The sequence below is a fragment of the Argiope bruennichi genome, chromosome 3 (genome assembly GCF_947563725.1).
Source record: "Argiope bruennichi chromosome 3, qqArgBrue1.1, whole genome shotgun sequence".
Taxonomy (NCBI): Eukaryota; Metazoa; Arthropoda; class Arachnida; order Araneae; family Araneidae; genus Argiope; species Argiope bruennichi.
This window is the reverse complement of record NC_079153.1, coordinates 101,035,479-101,054,128: the sequence shown is the minus strand read 5'-3', so window position 1 is coordinate 101,054,128 and position 18,650 is coordinate 101,035,479. Positions and strand designations below refer to the sequence as shown.

At 25.6% G+C, this 18,650-nt stretch overlaps 1 protein-coding gene across 2 annotated transcripts; it reads right to left on the bottom strand.

Moving 5' to 3' along the window:
- Positions 1-879: 879 nt before the first annotated feature.
- On the bottom strand, positions 880-18,556 carry LOC129963665 (zinc finger protein 341-like). Of its 2 annotated transcripts, none has more exons than XM_056078159.1 (9): positions 18,429-18,556; positions 18,112-18,207; positions 15,578-15,765; positions 13,483-14,067; positions 12,440-12,604; positions 11,691-11,810; positions 9,931-10,059; positions 8,725-8,924; positions 880-5,201 (listed from the first exon to the last, which is right to left on the bottom strand). In XM_056078159.1, the coding sequence occupies exons 1-9, from the start codon at positions 18,457-18,459 to the stop codon at positions 4,163-4,165; spliced, it is 2,553 nt and encodes an 850-aa protein (XP_055934134.1). In that variant the 5' UTR covers positions 18,460-18,556; the 3' UTR covers positions 880-4,162. The 2 variants fall into 2 exon arrangements, with proteins under 2 accessions (XP_055934134.1, XP_055934135.1); XM_056078160.1 differs by having other exon boundaries at positions 18,356-18,449.
- Between the last annotated feature and the right edge of the window lie 94 nt (positions 18,557-18,650).

Genomic DNA, 18,650 nt, shown 5'->3' with positions numbered 1-18,650 from the left:
TTTTAAAAAATATTAATTTAACCCATGTTAATTCTAGAATGTTTTCTTATTTCCTGATCCAATTCCATCTTTTTTATTTAATTAATGCTGCACAAGCTCTGTAAAACTGCTGAAATCAGCATGTTTCCACACTCTGAGTGAAGGGAAAGCTAAACAAATTGTTTTAAGAGATACCTATATCCTCCTTACCTAAATCGACACATGTAAAGAAATCCCTATCAGAATCTCAAAGTATATAATCATGGGGAAAAATATTTCGGCCTTTTTTGGTACTCTTCTGCTCTTATAACGCTTGCGAATGAATTTCAGTTCATTATCACTTTTTGTATGTAAGTTATGCCTCCCGGAATGGAATAAAACAAAGTACAAAATTTTCTAAAGTGTCATCTTTCTCTTCGGCCATGAAACTGCTTAATAATATGTGTTTACATTATATATATTGTTTGATATTTTGAATAATTACATTTTAAACATTGACATTTATTAGGGTACTCAAGGAAACATGCAGGATTATCATTTTAAGCTTATAAAATGTAACTTCTTATCTAACGATGAAACAGAGTGTATATGAAGGAGGGGAAGAAGAGAAAATGAACCAGCTAATGAATGAAAATTAATAAAATTAAAGGTTGACTCTTCAATATCTTATTTAACAACATTAAATTTTTTATCAATAAGAATAAAATTAAGCATGCCAGTCAGAGTTCTACCAAACCAAATTAATTCTTTATATTTTACTTTTCTCTATTCTTTTACTTTTTAAAAACTTGTAGTATTAATAATTGGAAATCAAGATTTCAAAAAAATGTATCTTTATTTACACACATAATACCTATAACTATTTACAATGTCATGGAATTAAATGCTAATATACAAGAAAGCAAATTTAAACAGAAAATTAATGAAATGAAATGTAGAATGATTAAGTAATATGGTGAAAAGTGCAATAAATGACAGAAAATAAATATACAAATTTTATGTTTAAATTTCTGTAGCTTTCAAGCATATTTATATATTCTATTCCATGTGCAAAATATATAAAAAAAATCTGTTTAGCTCCAATTTCACATAAATTCCTTTAAAAATGATTTTTTTTTTAAAATTCATGCTAACAATAAAATAAAAATATTAACTGAAACAAGTATAAAAAAAGAACAAATGCACAAAATGCTAAATATCACAGATAAATATAAATTCAACAGGTGGCAATTTATCATGAATTTTGAATAATACCTGAACTGGATGCCATGGTTAAATCCAATTCAAAAAGCTTTTGATATATTTGGTGAAAACTTGCAATCATCAGAAACAAATATCAACCCACTTTTAATAATACAATTTAAAAAACAAAAAAATGTTTTACATTTTACCATTATGTTCAAATCTTAAGAACAATATAAATATATATATTTAATATTTTGTGATAAATTTAAGCACTCAAAGTTATTTCAAGCATAATGATTTTATAAACTCTAAACTGTTTAATTCTCTACTATACAATTTAATGAAAACTTCTGCTTTGGGAATGTTTTGCGAAGATGATACAATAAACAGTTTACAGGATACATGAAATATTTATGGATTGTGCATAATTTTCATCTTATGTTTAAAAATACAACTGACATATATACAGCACACAAGCAAACAAATTATTATGATTGCAGATATGAATGTAATCACATTCATTTTCATTGTAATGCAGAAGGGCTTTATTGGTATAACATTCGAATTAATAAACTTTATCATTCATTCAATTCTAAACACCTTCAGATTTTTGAAATTAATATACATACAGTACACTCCCGATTATCCGCGGAATTGGGTGGCGCGGTCACCGCGGATAACAAAAATCGCGGATAATCCGAAAAAAGCTAAAAACGGGTATAGCAAAAGAGAAAATAGTTATTCCAACTTTGAAAAATGTACAATAAACAGCAGGAAATGTTTAACTAACGCTTAATATTTTAGTATATCACTCAAAACTAACCTAAAATGCATTTTGTTAATGAAAACAGAAAAGTGCTTTGTACTTACGAGAGGCGTCAAGGATACACAGAAAAATGAATACATATGTACTGTTTTAATACTGTAATGTATTATGTAATTACAAAAGCATAACTGTAAAACTACACCTTTTTGAAGAAATCAGTCATTTGTGTTTGCTTCTTGCCTTGGAAGCATTTTCTCTTTGCTTGAAAGCAAAAAAAAAAAAAAACCTTAGTGCGGCAGGCGCGGATAATCGGGAGTCTACTGTATTACAGTAATAATTAAGAGTTCTTTCCTTTTCTTCATTTTACATTGCCTTTTCTTTTTACTATCATCCCTGAATAAATTATTAAGGAAAAGTTCATGAAGTTAAAAAAAAAAAAAAATGTATAAGAGGAATTCATTTGATATGGTTTACTACGAAATGCAGCATGCAATTCATAATAAGATTTTTAATTTTTGTAAATAAAATCTGCAAGTATAACTTTCTTTTTACAAATGATATATTCATGATTCAATTTTATCTCATTTGAAACCTTTTTAAAAAATACTTATGAATAAATGAAACTAATTCTTTTTCATCAACAGCTGAATGTTTTTATTAAAGTTCTTTAAGAACATTAACAAAAAATTGAGAGAGATATTGACGTGCCACTGAATGTTGATCTCCATTATTTTTTAATTGATTTTTATAATGTAAAAGTGCAGATTTAATTAATGTAAAAAATAGATTGAATGATAAGAATCCAATTCTGTTTTATGTAGAAACAAAGCAAAATTTCATTACTTTCATCCAAATTAAATTGTTGAATCATTTTACACCATAATTTGGTATTAGAAAGTCAAATTTGGGAAACCTTGATAAAAATATTTAGCATACATCTTTTAATAAATAGATGTGCAACTGCCATTTTTCCAACTTATTTATCTAAATTGTGTTTTGTTTTGTATTGCTGAACATACAAATCGACAGATGGTCAATTTATTGACAGATTTGGTACAAAATTTTGATATTGATATCACATTGTTAAGTTCAAAAATTGAAATAAAAATACTTAAATAATTCAATAATGGAAAGCCAGAAAATGACCTTAAAATATAGCTAACAGATGTTCGACATACAAGTAATCATGTGCAGAAAAGCAAGGATGAGTAGAAGTTACTGTTCAAAACATAACATGGATACACAAAATTATTTCTAAAAAGAAAGGGTTTTTCACTTATCTAAACAAGCAAAAGGAAATGAAAAAAGAGTCAAGTAAATGTAAAGAATATATTTTTTCCATTCTATCAATATGTCTCTAAACTGAGAAAACTTTTTACTGACCTCTGAATTCATCAAGTATTGAAAGATCTGACACCACAAAGAAAATATAGCCTATAATCGGGCAGATTTAGTGTGGTGAAATGAGTTTTTTTTTTTCAGAAGAAGAAAAATATAAACATCTGGATAAAAAGTAAGCACTTTTAAGGTCCTTGCATAAAAAACCACAAAATAAGCAGTTTTTAAGGACTTTTAATAACACTACACATACTGTTCTCACCAAATTTTTTTTTATATAAAAACAAGAACTTAGATGATCCAGTAGGGTTTTTTTATATTAATGAAGGGTCTTTATTTATGAATTAATTATTCATAAAAACAATTCTTTAATTAAGTAAATATTTAATAATTAATTTTATTTACTAAGCCTAATTAATCATTTTCAATATTGATCTCAATTGGGATCTATTAACTAAGGTATGTTCTACATAACAAAAGTTTTCAAAGAAACAATGATCAAGTGTAATATACCATATGTATCACAACTATGTGCATTTAATTATTAAGCTTAATGTGCAATATAAGACAATAAGCTTCATTTAGTATATTTCTAAATAAAAAGATAATGTAATTTTTAAAAGTATCCTACTTATTTTGAAGAAGGAAAAATGGCAGTTTGAATAACTAAAGGCAGATAGATGGAAGGAATAATATTTTTGTTTCTTTTTCAATACTTTTCATTCTGTTTTCCAATTTCTACAGACTGAAAGTATGAGTAAAATCTAAATTAATTAGCATTAAAACATTAAAGCCAACTAAATTTACTATAATGACACCTCAACTCATGACATATTTTATAAATTATTATGATAATTGAAAGTTAGGAAATATGTTAAAATAAATTGGAATATATCAACTGTAATCGGCCAGTTCAGCTGCAGTTTGTAGGTCAGTTGACAATAGAGAATTTGAATTTGTAGAATGTATAGTTTCAACAGATATTGGAGAGGCATCGGGAATGTTTGTTTCTTCTTCAGTAGGATCAAAATGCAAATCACTGTAAGTCATTTCGGGTGGTAAAGACATTTGAGTTAATTCAGTATGTGATACAATACCATACGAAGATATAATTTCTATATGAGCTGTAGGGATATCATCTGCTATTTCAGAACTACTGTCCATATCATGATTATTTTCAATTTCTTCAAAGTCTAAGCATAAGTTTTTTTTCAATCTGCTTTTCTTTTTTTGATCGTAGGTAGGTTTTAAATTGTTCAAATAAATAAATTTCTTTCTCTGCTTACGCAATCTATGAGATTTCTTGATTTGTATTGGTTTATTGCATTTAGAAGACTTTGAGTCATCAGAATCTGTCAAGGAAATACCAGAAGTACACTTTTCCGAAGTTTGCTCTTCATCATTCAATTGTTTCAATTCTTCATCATTATGATTTTGTTTTTCATGATCTCGCAAGTGTGCTTTGCGAGTAAAGTTTTTACCACAAAGTCTACAGGCAAAAGGTTTAATACAACTATGAGTCAAAATATGAGATTTTAGCTTATCAGCTCGATTAAATTCTTTATTACAACCACCATGAGTTCGAAAAGGGCACTTAAATCGTTTAATTGGCTCATGAATCAGTAAATGACGCTTTAGTTTGTCTTTCCGATTAAAGGCAGCCTTGCACACACTGCAATCATATGGTTTTTCTTCACTATGGACAAGCATATGCACTTTTAAATAGCTTTCAGTTTTGAAGCCTTTATTACATATATTGCAAGTGAAGGACTCAGACTCTGAATGAATTTGCAGATGCCGCCTTAAGTATCGCTCACATGGAAAAACTTTTACACACCATGAACATTTATATGTATGGGAAGAAGTAGCTAGATGGTGATCTAAGGCTGCTGGTGTTGAGTATTTGTTTAGACAAGTATTACACTGGAAGAACCTAAAAAATGCATCCTACTTTAATAAAAGGATAAAAATGTACTTTCATTCCTTAAAAATATGCAAGTGCAAACAAACAAGTATAATAAAAGAACAGAAGCATTAAAGTACTTGAAACTTAAATTAGAGGAGAGTTTTTACTTAAAAACATTTTCAGCGTCTGATGTCAATATTTATATGTTTAAAGTAATATGATAGAAATAACTTTGACACAAAAATTAACACTATAATTTTTCCCCACAGTAGATTACAATTTCAATAATATATAAATGCAACAACAGCAACAAAAATATCAGCCACTTATTATTGAAACATGACTTAGGATTACACTACTACCACCAAAAACAGCAATAAGTTCCAGATCCTGATTTCAGATTGCTTTGTAACCAAATAAACTTTTTCTGAGATACTGTAACTTCAAATATGATAGATGGATTCCATATAAACATCCTTTCAAAGAATTTACAAGAGATGCAAGATCTATTTTTTTCTCTCTATTTAAAGCATTGATGATAGAATGAATTTTGATGCTCTAAAATTTGTCAGTAGCTTTGCAAACATAACATTTAGTATAGAAAAAATGGTTTAAATTACTAGAGAACAACATATTCTTATTGGAATAACATTTTAATTATCCCCTTTAATAAGGTAATAATAAAAGGTCAATCATTTAAGTGATGGATGAAATCATTTATATTGAGCCTATTTTTACTAGATTGAAAAAACAGCTTTGTTTGAAATCCTCATTATTATGTCATATTAAATATATATTGGGGCAAATTTTGCAATTCTTATGAAATAAATACTCCTATTCTTACCCCAGTTTTGTGAAATGTATCACATGTATTTATTATGCATTTCCCATTAGTAAAGAAGCAAATATTATATTCAGGTTAACTGTTTTCAAAAATAGTTATCATACTAACATTTAAATAAAAGACCAGGCAAATACAAATACAAACTAATAATTTATAAATAAATTAAATTCTAACATGCTAATCAATTAAAATTGACAAACATTTTCTCTCATTCAAATACTTTGAGTTTTTATCATGAACATGAAATGATAAGCACAATCATGGTTATTTTCAAATTTAATTAATAAAGTATCAAATAGATTATTTTAATTAAAAAATAAATATAACATTTCCCTATTGCAGTAGTAAAAAATAACACTAATCATAAAAGAAAGGCATACATAAAATATAACTATTCAAAATTCTAATAAATAATTCGAATCTAGAATTCTAATACAATCTCAGAATTCTAATATTATAATTTCCTCTAAAATCACTCTGCAGCAAACTCTTTTTTAGAAAAGGCATATTAAAAAGTACATTATCGATTTCTGGTCTGACTTTTTAAAAAAAAATTCTAATACTGAAATAAGAGCTTAGGAATATATGGTATCTTATTAATACAGGATAAATGATTAATAGAAATCTGATCTTAATAACAAATCACTAAGCTCTCCCTTCTTATCTATTAAGATTTAAAATTTTGGTTTCATCATTATGCAAATGTGAATTTTATGCTAATACAGACCACTATGCTCTTAAATTTTCTTTTTAGAAAGGATGAGCATTTAATTCAGCCTTCAGGTTAAAATAGAATACTTTAAAAATCTGATTTCCAAAAATCTTGATAGGTAAAAGAAACAAAATTGTTTTAGTTAATCTTAAATTAGTAATGGATTAAAAGTACAGAAGAACTTCAATTATCTAAATTAAATGGGAATGGGACTGATTCTAGATAAGCTCTGAGATCATGAAAAAATATATCAATTGAACGAAAAATTTAGTTATAATTTATGAAATTAATAAACAAAGCACAGAAGGCTGCAAAATCTAAGATTTACATATAATAGAAGCCACAGTATTGATATTTGTCAACTTTTTCTTTTCCCTTAAAACTGCTAGGTATAACAAGCATTCTACTGTTAAAATTTACTATTTGAAATTTTGATTTTTTTTTTTGCATCATTTTTTTTGTGTGGAAAGATTGCATTCTTTGTTATTGTGGATTTATTTTTTTATTTACTAATTAATCATATGATATTTTTAAAGTTTTTATTTTCTCCTCTTTGTGATATTATCCATGGAATTTATTTTGAAATAAGATTCAATCTTAGGTAAAAAAATTAATTTGTGCTTTCTGAATGATTTTCTTCTTAGTATCATTGATAAATTCTACTTTTTAATATCTCATCCCTTCAAGGATAGGGGATATTACAAAAATTTTTACTGTTTATTTATAGATATATTATTATTAACATTGAATGATTTAGCTCTGATAGTTGTTTTTTTCACTCATTGCTTAATTTTTAGAATTAAGCTATAAATGATACATTTTTTTATTATTATTACTGATTCTATATTCCATGTTGCAGCCTTCATGTCTTCATTCCTTTTGTTAATTTGCTATTGTATATAAAAATAATTTGCAAAAGAGAAATTTATTAGTTCTTGAGAGATATAAGAAAGCATTTATCTCACATGAATTTTTCTGTAGTATAATATTTGTTTAGAGATTTGGTATTTATATATTGATACTCAGTGTAATCTGATTTGTTACTCATTAATTATTATGTATTGTATAGCATTATATAAATATTTCTCATTGTTTTATATTTTTATGTGCACTGACAAATCAATGAAAGTTTATGTGGCTATTGCATATTATTTTTAATTGCAGATTTTTGCCACCCACATCATCTGTAAGCTATTTTAGATACAGCACAGGCTTTGAACAAAACACTCAACTTAATAAAAATAAATTAATGAAATGAGCCAGACATAAACATCAAAAATTAAATAATCTCTTAAATTTATTGAAGTGTAATTGCCTTGCTAATTACAAAAACCCTTACAAGTCATAAATAGAAATCAATATGAGTTAGTAATATTAATAGATGTATAGAAGTAAAATTAACATAAAGTATAAAATTTATCTTTCACATTTAAAAATAACTTAAGACAGGCAAAATGAGACTATTTTGTTATTAGTCAAAATATTCACAGTTGCAGCAAATACAATAAAAAGAAGAAAAAAAATCTTTTTTTTTTATATATATATATATAAATAGCTGTTCCATTAGAAGTTCTCATTGAAGGAAATTATTCAATTAAAAATTTATAGCAAGAATTAAAAAAAAAAATTGTTTCTCCTTTCTAAAATTTTACCCTATTAATTATATATTAATTAATGAAAGAAAAATGACTCACATTCATTTAAATATTATATGAATGTGTGTGTGCATCATTACAAATTTCTAGTCAGAACTTCTTTTCAGCTACTTTCAAGAACAATTGAGGAAAAATAAGTATGACTTATTTGAGAAATCATTATAAAAGAAATAGGAAATATACCTGAGAATAACTACCTTCAACTTCAGTAACAACTGAAACATAATTATTATGTTTGTTAGATACTTGAGTATTAAATAAGACAAAACAAAACTGAGTTTTGTTTTGAAGTGAAATTATGTTCATTATTCAAAGGAAAGTAAAAAATACTGAACTTACCTACGACTACTTCGTGTTCTTGAATTAGGATAAAGGCTATGAGTAAATTGATGAGAACCAAGATCATATAAAGATGGGAAGCTTTTGTTACATTCATGACACCGGTATGTCATCTCATTTTCATGAGATTTTGTGTGCTCCAAAAATGGATCAAGTTCATTAAACATTTGTCCACAAGTGCTGAGAATACATTTATATACCTAATATTCAAATAAAACTTATTATTTTTTGAATAAAAAATAAATAAATGAACATGATAAAAAAAAGTATTGTTAAAATATTATTTACTATAAAAAAATATAAGTCTTTTTTCTGTAAGTTAAATAATATTTACATATTTTTACTTCAATATATGCTCTAATTTTTTTAAAGTACAGGATAAGTAATCAAATACCTGCTTTACAAAAATGAGCAGATATCAAAAATTTAACTTAAGATTACAGAATTGTGACACAGCAACAACAAAAAGAGAACATTGGCAGGATAGAATCCATCTATAAAAGCATACTGGTGTAATTATACAATAAGGAATTTTATCTTTTAGAAGTTGTAATAATATAAATTAAATTTAAGTTAGTTAGTAAACATTGCTACAACTAAACATAAATGAAGCTGATATTATATATGTAATCAAAACCAAGGAAGACCAAAATAAGAGAATGTTAACATTCTCAGGTGAGTCTCAAACTCTCATCCAATGAATGTTGAGATTTGCCAGATATTGATTGTTCACTGTAATATATGTATATGTGTGTGCATAATAATTACAAATCAGCTACTTTTAAAACAATTTCTTAATTGCATGAACTTAGTCCAAACTGTAATTTAGAAGCTGCATGGGCTTATAAATTTAATACAAATTCAAAATGCTGAGGCTTGTAAATTCCTTCTAAAACTATACATCAAAATTCTTTCTCGTGCTTTATTTTTATCCTTTATGCATATCTACTTAGTTTGCTATTCTGTTTTCATCATGCCTTGTACAAATGAATCAGCATCTTTGAACCTAATGCCTTTTATTCTAAAGAATAAAAAGCATGAAAAACTCCAACTGTTTCTCCAATCTAAATTTCATATATATGCGCACACTCTTAAGTTGTTAAAAATTAGAATGAATATAAATAATACAAATATAAAAAACTAATGTAAATACAAAGTATTTTTAATAAAGAATTATTAACAGAAAATAATAATCAATTCACAAACCTTTTCAGTATCATGCTGTTTCATATGGCTTTTTAATTTATAATAACTATTTCCAATATATGAACAATAAGGACATGCATAAGAGCTTTTGTCAATTTCTCCAGAACCACTTCTGTCCGTCTCTGGATCCTGTTTAAATATAATGCAATTGCTCTTTATTTAACTGAATTTTACACATTGGTCTTAGTATAATTAATGAAAATACTCATAGAATAGGTTTTAACAGCTATACACGAAATCAATAAAATGAAAATCGCATTGTCAAAAGCAGGGATAAGCAATTCTCCACACTTTTAAAACTAGAAAATGATAGAATAAATATAAGATATAACAAATAAAATATTAAATTTAAGTAAAGTAAAAAAAAAAATCCTAACAATACCACATTAAAAATATTTGTACAGATTACTATTCTTATTTAGCTCCTTCATAATAAATACTTTCTTATTATTTAATGATACTAATTAATCATTTTTTCCCTTCAAAAAGAAGAGGATTTAAAAATCAAGGGAATGCAAAATTCAAATGTATTATGTCTTAAAAATTAAATTAAAAAAATGTAGAAAGAAAGAAATTTACTTTTGCTGCACATAGATTTACTGAATTAGATTAAAAATCTTTTACTTGATTTAGATTAAAATTCTTACAAACACTATACATTTTAAAATTTGAATTTAGTCATTAGATTTCAGGAAATAGAAAAAAGTTTCAAAATTAAAAAACAATTATAAAAAAACAACACAACTAAAAACATTTCTAAGAAAACAATAAAACCATTTTTTATAAAGAATCCATAAAATTACATTTCTTTTAAAAGCTTTTTAAACAAACATTTTTCACAATAGAATATTACACATTACCATGATTTTTTCAAATAAAATAAAATGATATAATAAAATATTTTTATTTCTGGATTATAAATATGATAATCATGTTTATAAATCATTTATTTTAATCCTATTTTTAAATACAGATTTTAATTTTAGACTAAAAATAATTCACAACTCAAAGAAATCTAAAACTGTTTGGAAAAAACTTATGTTTGATTTTAAAACATATTATTTGGAGAAACAAACTTAAAACTTATGAATTTAAAATTTGATACATTTTTAAAATTTGTCTAGACAATAATATTTAGTTGTTTAATATCAATAATTTTAAGTTATCTTTTTTATTATCTGTTATCTTATCTAATATCAATTCTGTAACTTTTTCAAATCACTGAAAATTTCTAATACTAAACAGAAGAAATATCTTTTATTCCAGAAATAAGGGAAAAAAAAAAAAAAAACTTTTTCTGAATAATAATATTAATTCAAAAATCATTACTCTGAATTTAATTTGATAAAAAAAGCACAAGTTTGTTTATTAGTCAATCAATGATAGATTTTTTAAAAGTAATAATAGAAGTTCAACTTTGGTTATGACAACTTTGCTTTGACATTAATAATAAACTTGATATCTTTGAAAATTTAAAATTTTGATATCAATTAGCACAGTTTTATTTTTCTTTGACTGAAAACCTTGCTTGCAGCAAATAAGGTTCTAGAATTTAAAAAAAAAAATTACAGACAAAATATATTTTAAATTCACATTTAAAAAAAAAAACATCTGTTCATTTTATTTACAAATTTAATTTTTTTGAAAAATTCAGAATTTGATGACAAGACACAAATAGCCATTCATTATATTAGTATTTATAGACATGCAAAGCAAGTAAATTATAAAAAAATACTTATAATAAAAAATACATTTCATACAATTTGCTGACTAGGAGCATCTGAAAAAACACGATCTTGGGTCATTTCATTATCACTGCATGAGGAGCCATTTTTTCCAAGCAAATGGGGCAATGTTTTGGCCAGGCCATCAGGCCAAACCTGAAATAGCAATAACATTTTCTTTACAAAATAGTTCATTGAAAATTTAGATAATGTAGCTATTTTGTAAAAATTAAAATAAGTTGTCAAATATTCTCATTAATTCCTAATTTTTAAATAACAACTGTTGAAACTTTATTATCAAAAAATTAAAATTTTTGTTAAAGTATTACCCAAGTAACACATTTTATTTTTCATAATTAATTCCTTCAACTAGCTATTTAAGAAAAAATCATCACTTAAGAAAAACAAAACATCAAGTATATGAAATTTATTTCTGTTAAAGAAAATAGATAAAATTACATTTTTGCAGTTTGAAAAATAATTTAAGATTTAATTACTTCAAAATGATTGCAAGCATGAAGTTACTATGCACATATTACAGCAGGTATTTAATTTTAAAGGATGCATATGGTACATTTTTGATAGAATCAAATCTGCAAATAAAGATTCTCTTATTTTGAGACTATGATACTCCACAATAATTTAGTGTATGAAACTATTTAAAAAATTCATAATGGATAGTTTCATATAGGTTTAAGATTTTAAAATATACAAGAGATATTCAAAAGAAACAATTTATAAAGAATTAACATCTTTCTTTACATACAATTGATCTTCTATCTTACCTTATGTGTTTGCATATGCTTTTTAACATTTGATTTTTGAGCAAATGCTCTTCCACATACTATGCATTGGAATGGCTTTTCTCCAGTGTGGCACCGAATATGCTGCTGCAGGTCAAAATTCTTAGTGAAGTTCTTACAACAATAGGCACAACTCAATTTGTTATCCTGCCAGAGCAAAGAATTTTAGTTAAATCCCAGAAGAGCACTTTACATACATCAAGTTCCATATTTAAACTCATTTATAAAGAAAACGAAAACATGTAAAGTAAAATACATTATAAGGAATTAAGAATAAGTTTTTAATTTCTAAAATGCAGAGAGATATAGAACAAGAACAGAATTTCGGTAAAAAAAAAAGGGGGGGGGGGGGCAAATATTTAAATGGTCATTTATAAAAATTCACAATTTTTTAAAATTTTATAACTTGTGGGATTCAATTATTCTTCATATGGTTTCAAATAATTAGTATAATCGGAACTTAATAATTACTTGAAACATGTAGTTTTTATAAAAGGTCTTTATTGCTTCATTGAGAAAATCAAGAATATTTGGAAACATATGTATTAAAAAAGTTGTATTAATAATATATTTTATTCAAAGGTATACTCAAAGAAATTCTTTCATATTTAAATTTGATAAAATGCAGACTTAGCAAAATATGACAAATTTTTAAGTGAAGATAAATATAAAATGGAGGGGGAATATTAATAGGCTAAAATCGTTTTTTACTAGTCACTTTTGGTGACCAGTTGGTTTTCCAAGATGACTAAAAATATCAATTAAACTTTTAATGTAACTAACACAGTAAAGTTTATAAAATAAATTTTTACAGACACATAATTTGTATTAAAGTTCAAAAATATTTTGCTGTGGAAGTTATTCAGATAACTCCTATAGCAAAATATTTTTGAAAATCAATGAAAAGTGAATTGTTTCAATATTGTTACATGAAGAAAAACAAAGGCATTTAAAAATGACCAGTAGTTTATTATTTGTAACTAAATATAAATGAATAAAACTGCAGTATAATAATAAAACCATACCTTTTTATTTTGATTTTCTTCATTTTCATTTTCAGTAGCTGGTTTTTTTGTTTTAACCATGCTACTGTGAAATTCTGTAATGATATTCACAGTACTTGGTTCTTTATCATTACCATTTTGATCATTATTGTTCCCAGAATCTAGAGTTTCACATTGTGAAGAGTCTACAACAATGTTGGAACTTTTATCCGTTTCTGGATTTCGACAGAGAACAGAAGTAGGCTCAGCAGCATTGCTGATATTCAAAACCACACCAGATATAGCATTGCTTGCCTGTTGACTAGTTAAAAATATAGGCCTAGAAATAAACTTATCATTGATGATTGAAAGTTCAACTGTTTGAGGGTGTTGAGGATCTTGATTAGCAACTTGCTGGAGAACATGTTGGACTGTAGCTGGCAGAGTTTGAGAAGTATATGTAGTTTGAGGCATTATGGCATGGCTTGGAACAACATTTATATTTGAATTAGATGTCACACTAGTTGTTACAGCAGTAGGATCTAATTCTGCAGCTGACAGTTGTAAAAGATCTGCTTCTGTTAAGACTAAACTCTGTGGATAATTTGTTAGTGTTGATGAAGGAATCTGAAAAATAACAATAATACTCAGATGATATTGGAACATTACAATATCATAACTAATGATGATACAATTGAATACAGACAGTAACTGTTTCCAAACTAAGTTGTCAATTTTTGAATTTTTTTCTTCTTCTAACAAACTGAAATTTTTCTAGCCATTAAACTCCATAAAAATTAAATTGGAAATTTTTGTTCTAACATAAATTGCTAAACAGTTTTTTCATAATTATGGGATTATTTCTTCACTAATATTAGCATATATGGTTAGCTTATAACAAATAAGACAAATCAATAAGATTGTGTTTTTAATGAAAATTTCAATAAACTCAATACTACTACAACTTTATGTTCCATCAATTTTCCATTTAATACAACCAATACAATCCATTTAATACAATAAATTTTCTAGTAATTTTTGCATTTGTTTTTGAATAAGGAAGTTGGATAATTTTAAATGCTAAGAAAATTATATCAATAATTTTAGACCTTACAACTATATTTATGGCGGAAAAAAATCCTTCAATTTTAAACCTTTGAATTTATTTATTTTAAGTAGGCAAAAGTATAAGTGAGTAACAGAAAGAGAGAAAGATAATTGCATTATATACAAGGAAAAGAAAAAAAAAAAAAAAAAAGGGACTAGGACCAAGAAGAAATTAATAACTAAAATGATATATAAAACACAATTTAACAGCAAAACATTATATAAAGTAAACATTACTTGGTGTTTCATTATAATAAAACATTTCATCATCTTGCTTAGCATAAAAAAAATAAAATTCTTCCAGAGTTCTTTTTTTTTTTTTAATGGAAATTAAAGTAGTAGTTTTGCAATAGATAAAACAGTAAAACATTATAATTTTTCTTTCTGTTATAAGGTATGAAATTTTGTCTCATATTTTCTATAAGAGCTTTATTACAATGAAAAGGGAGGGGGAAAAGTTACATTTTTCTAGGGGTTATTAGATAATCTAAAAGTCTGCTAAAGTTTTAAAATAATAAGCAGTTCACTAACTAAGTATTGATAAATACAGTAAACTTTTAGATTATCTAATAACCCCTAGAAAAATGTAACTTTTTCTCCTCCCTTTTCATTGCAATTATTATGTAAAAAAAAAAAAAAATCTGAATATAAATTTAAAAACAAAGATATTTTAACAGAAAAAAATAGATATTTTTTGTAAAAAAGTAAACTAATAATTACAGAAATCCAAATCATACCATAATTGTATATGTAAGCAACACACTATTATAAACATTGTTAAACATTTTCATGCTCAGTACCCCTCCCCCCTTTTTAATTTTTTAAAACTGTTTTGTAATTATTTGAGTTGTGGTAAATTCAATTTCATGCATAACCAGAAATTTACCATATTTTATATCAGCATAATCATTTTACAAACATAAAATAATTCTGACAAAATAAACTTTTTATACATTATGAATGAATGAATTGTCACTATAATTTAACATACTAATGATATTCATAATTTTAAAATATAAAGGATACTTACCTGTATTTTTTGTACTAAAACAGTATTCTGAGGAACTCCACATACATTGGATGGGAGTGTCAGATCAGTAATAGAATTAACTGTTGAATTACTACATTCTGCTTTGTGATTGACAAAAACTTCTATTGACAGGAACTGCTTTTTACATTTTCCACATTGAAATACATCACTGTCTTCAATAGTAGAACCTTATAAAATAAATTAATATATTTTATCAGCTTTAATTTTCGTTATTTTAAATGCACTTCAGATCAATTTGGAATTGAATTGTAATTTTTATTTAAATAAAGGAATTTGTCAGTATTAAAATTTAAACTAAATTAAACATATCCTAATTAAGAATCTTTTTTAATTATTTGAAATGAACTCTAAAACCCAAAAAGTACAGTTAACATTTAAGCAATCAAATATAAAATAAATCATTAAAAATATTTAAGTATTTATTGTCTAAATTGACTAGCTTTGTATTCTTATGTGCACGATAGTATTGTGAATCTGAGATACACATGATCGTATCATTTAAACTAAAACTAAACTAATTTTATAAAACCTAATTTGTAGTAAGCATATTCCTCCTCTCCCCCAATTTACAAATAACAGACACAACTATCATTACCTTTTAAGAAAAATTTATTTAACTTTTTTTTTCAATAGTTTTAATTAATCCAAACTTCTCATTTAAATTTCAGCATTTAACTAGCAACATAATAACAGGCATTTAATTATCCAAATTAAATTACTATGAGATTAGACTAATATGGATTTAAATGTTATAGATGCATGTTTATAAGCTGCAAAATAAATTTTATTGTCAGGTTTTTCAATAAAGCCTTTTAAGGGATAGTAGTTTCATGTCAGGGTCTTACATGTGATTTTTAATTGTTCAGCTGTTTAATTGGATGTCAAAAGTCTATGAAATTTAAATGGAGCATGCATACATTCAGGTGAACATTTGTCAGACTAAACAATCGAAAAATTACACTGATTGCCTACTTATAAAAAGAGCAGATCATTATCAGGCATAGATTTCAAACCCAGGAATTTTTGTCGTGCATATACATCCAATTAAAAAAGATTAACCATCAATCAACAGGAGTAAAAAAACAACAGGAATACAGAAAATGGCATGTATTATTACTTTTCAGATATTATGTTTATAAAAATAGTGATAATTTTGCATATTTTTAATAATTGTAACTCCAATTTTAGTAACAATATATTTTACAACAGCTACATTATTTGAATTATTTTAACTTTATACATGCAATAATTATAGAGGTATGTTTGAAAGATCTTAAATATTTGCTTTATAATAATAATAAAAAAAAGCATCTGCTTTCACATAGCAAAATTACTTTGAGTAAATGATACAAGAATTTATTCCTTGCATTATATTTCATGAATCAAATTTCAGACTGTGAATTATTTCATTAAATAATAACATATACTGAAATATGAAAATAAGGGAAATGCTTATATGGATGCTTATGTAATCTGTCATTTCTTTTGTTTATGCATCCTTTTATTTGCCCTCTCCTGAAGAATTATAGTTTAAAACATATTATTTGCCTTTTCATTATTTCAAATTTGTTAGCAATAATTCAAATAAAAAGGCAAATTTGAATATATATATTCACAAAATACTTTAATAAATATTAATAAATGCAAACTTGAACTAATTTCAAACTGACAGAATCACAGCTAAATTATGGTAGATTGAGTTTAAAAACAAGTATATAGCAGGAGAGAAAGAACATTTTTATATTAAAAACAAATAAAGATTTCATGAAATTTTTGATTAATAGGCAACAGTAGCCACAATATAAAAATGTTAGTATAAAACATAGTCTTAATGTAAGTGAAAATGACATGTCATAAGAGATAATAAATCACAAGAAAAAAAATCAAAATGTCATAATTATGCATGACATAACAAGATTTAGATGCTCTTCAGTGGTGCAATTTGATATAATTGACAAGCAGCTTTTAACTACAATCTCATTAATAGAAACTTCTTTAATCAATATACACTATTTTTTTTTGTAGATATAATGTTTATATTTTTACAGATCTGGAGGTAATTTCCTTTTACTAATAATTTTTAACACTGAATGTATTAATCTATGCACATATAATCACATTTTACTTCCTTTTAGATTGGTATGAAAGTATTACAAGTCAAATATTTCTAAGAGATCAGGAAAACAAAATCAATTCTTGGCTTTCTTATCAATAAAATTTTTCTGCTGTACATGCCATACAATGATAAACTTTTTCAGAGTAAATGATGGTATTTAAGAAACACATACTACATTGAGTGATTGAAAAAGAATAAACAAAATATAAACAAACATTGAATATATTCAATTTCAGTCAGAAGTATATATTTCTTTCTCAGCCACACAAAATTATTTTTTAAGGAGGTAGTGAATTAAAAGAAAATGATGGACTAACCAAAATCAATAAATAGTACAAAAGCATTTACTAATGGTCAGTGGTATTAAAAGAACACATATAATATATTTTAAATTTACCTGCTTCAGGTTGTGCGATCAATTGTGAATCCAACATACTGCGAACCGTTAAAACTGTTTGTTTATCATTTAGCGAAACTCCTGAAACACTGGCAGCTGAAAAATAAGCATTATATTTTGTATTTCATTTGGAAATAAGTAGGGGGAAATATACCGAAAAAGAACAAACAGCACAATTGTATAAAAAAAGAGCACTTAAAATTTGCAGAAATTTTTAAAATACAAAAAAAGACTTTTTACGTACGAAAGGATGTTTCCTGCTTACAATCGTGCAAAACAAACAAATATTATCTATTTTAAAAAGAATGTAAACTTGCCTGGGATTGTCTCGAACATCAGTTGCGCCATCTTGAATGTTTTTGTTGATTATTTTTTCAGTTGGAGTAGTGATGTTTATTGCTTCTGCTGCAGAACTTTTTACTAAAAATTTTCTTTGTGTTTAACTACCGTTTAGGGTCGAGGTTATACAAAAATCATTTGTGGTGGACAAACAAATGATGAACAGCCATAGTATATTATGTAAGATGTATTCCGTTATA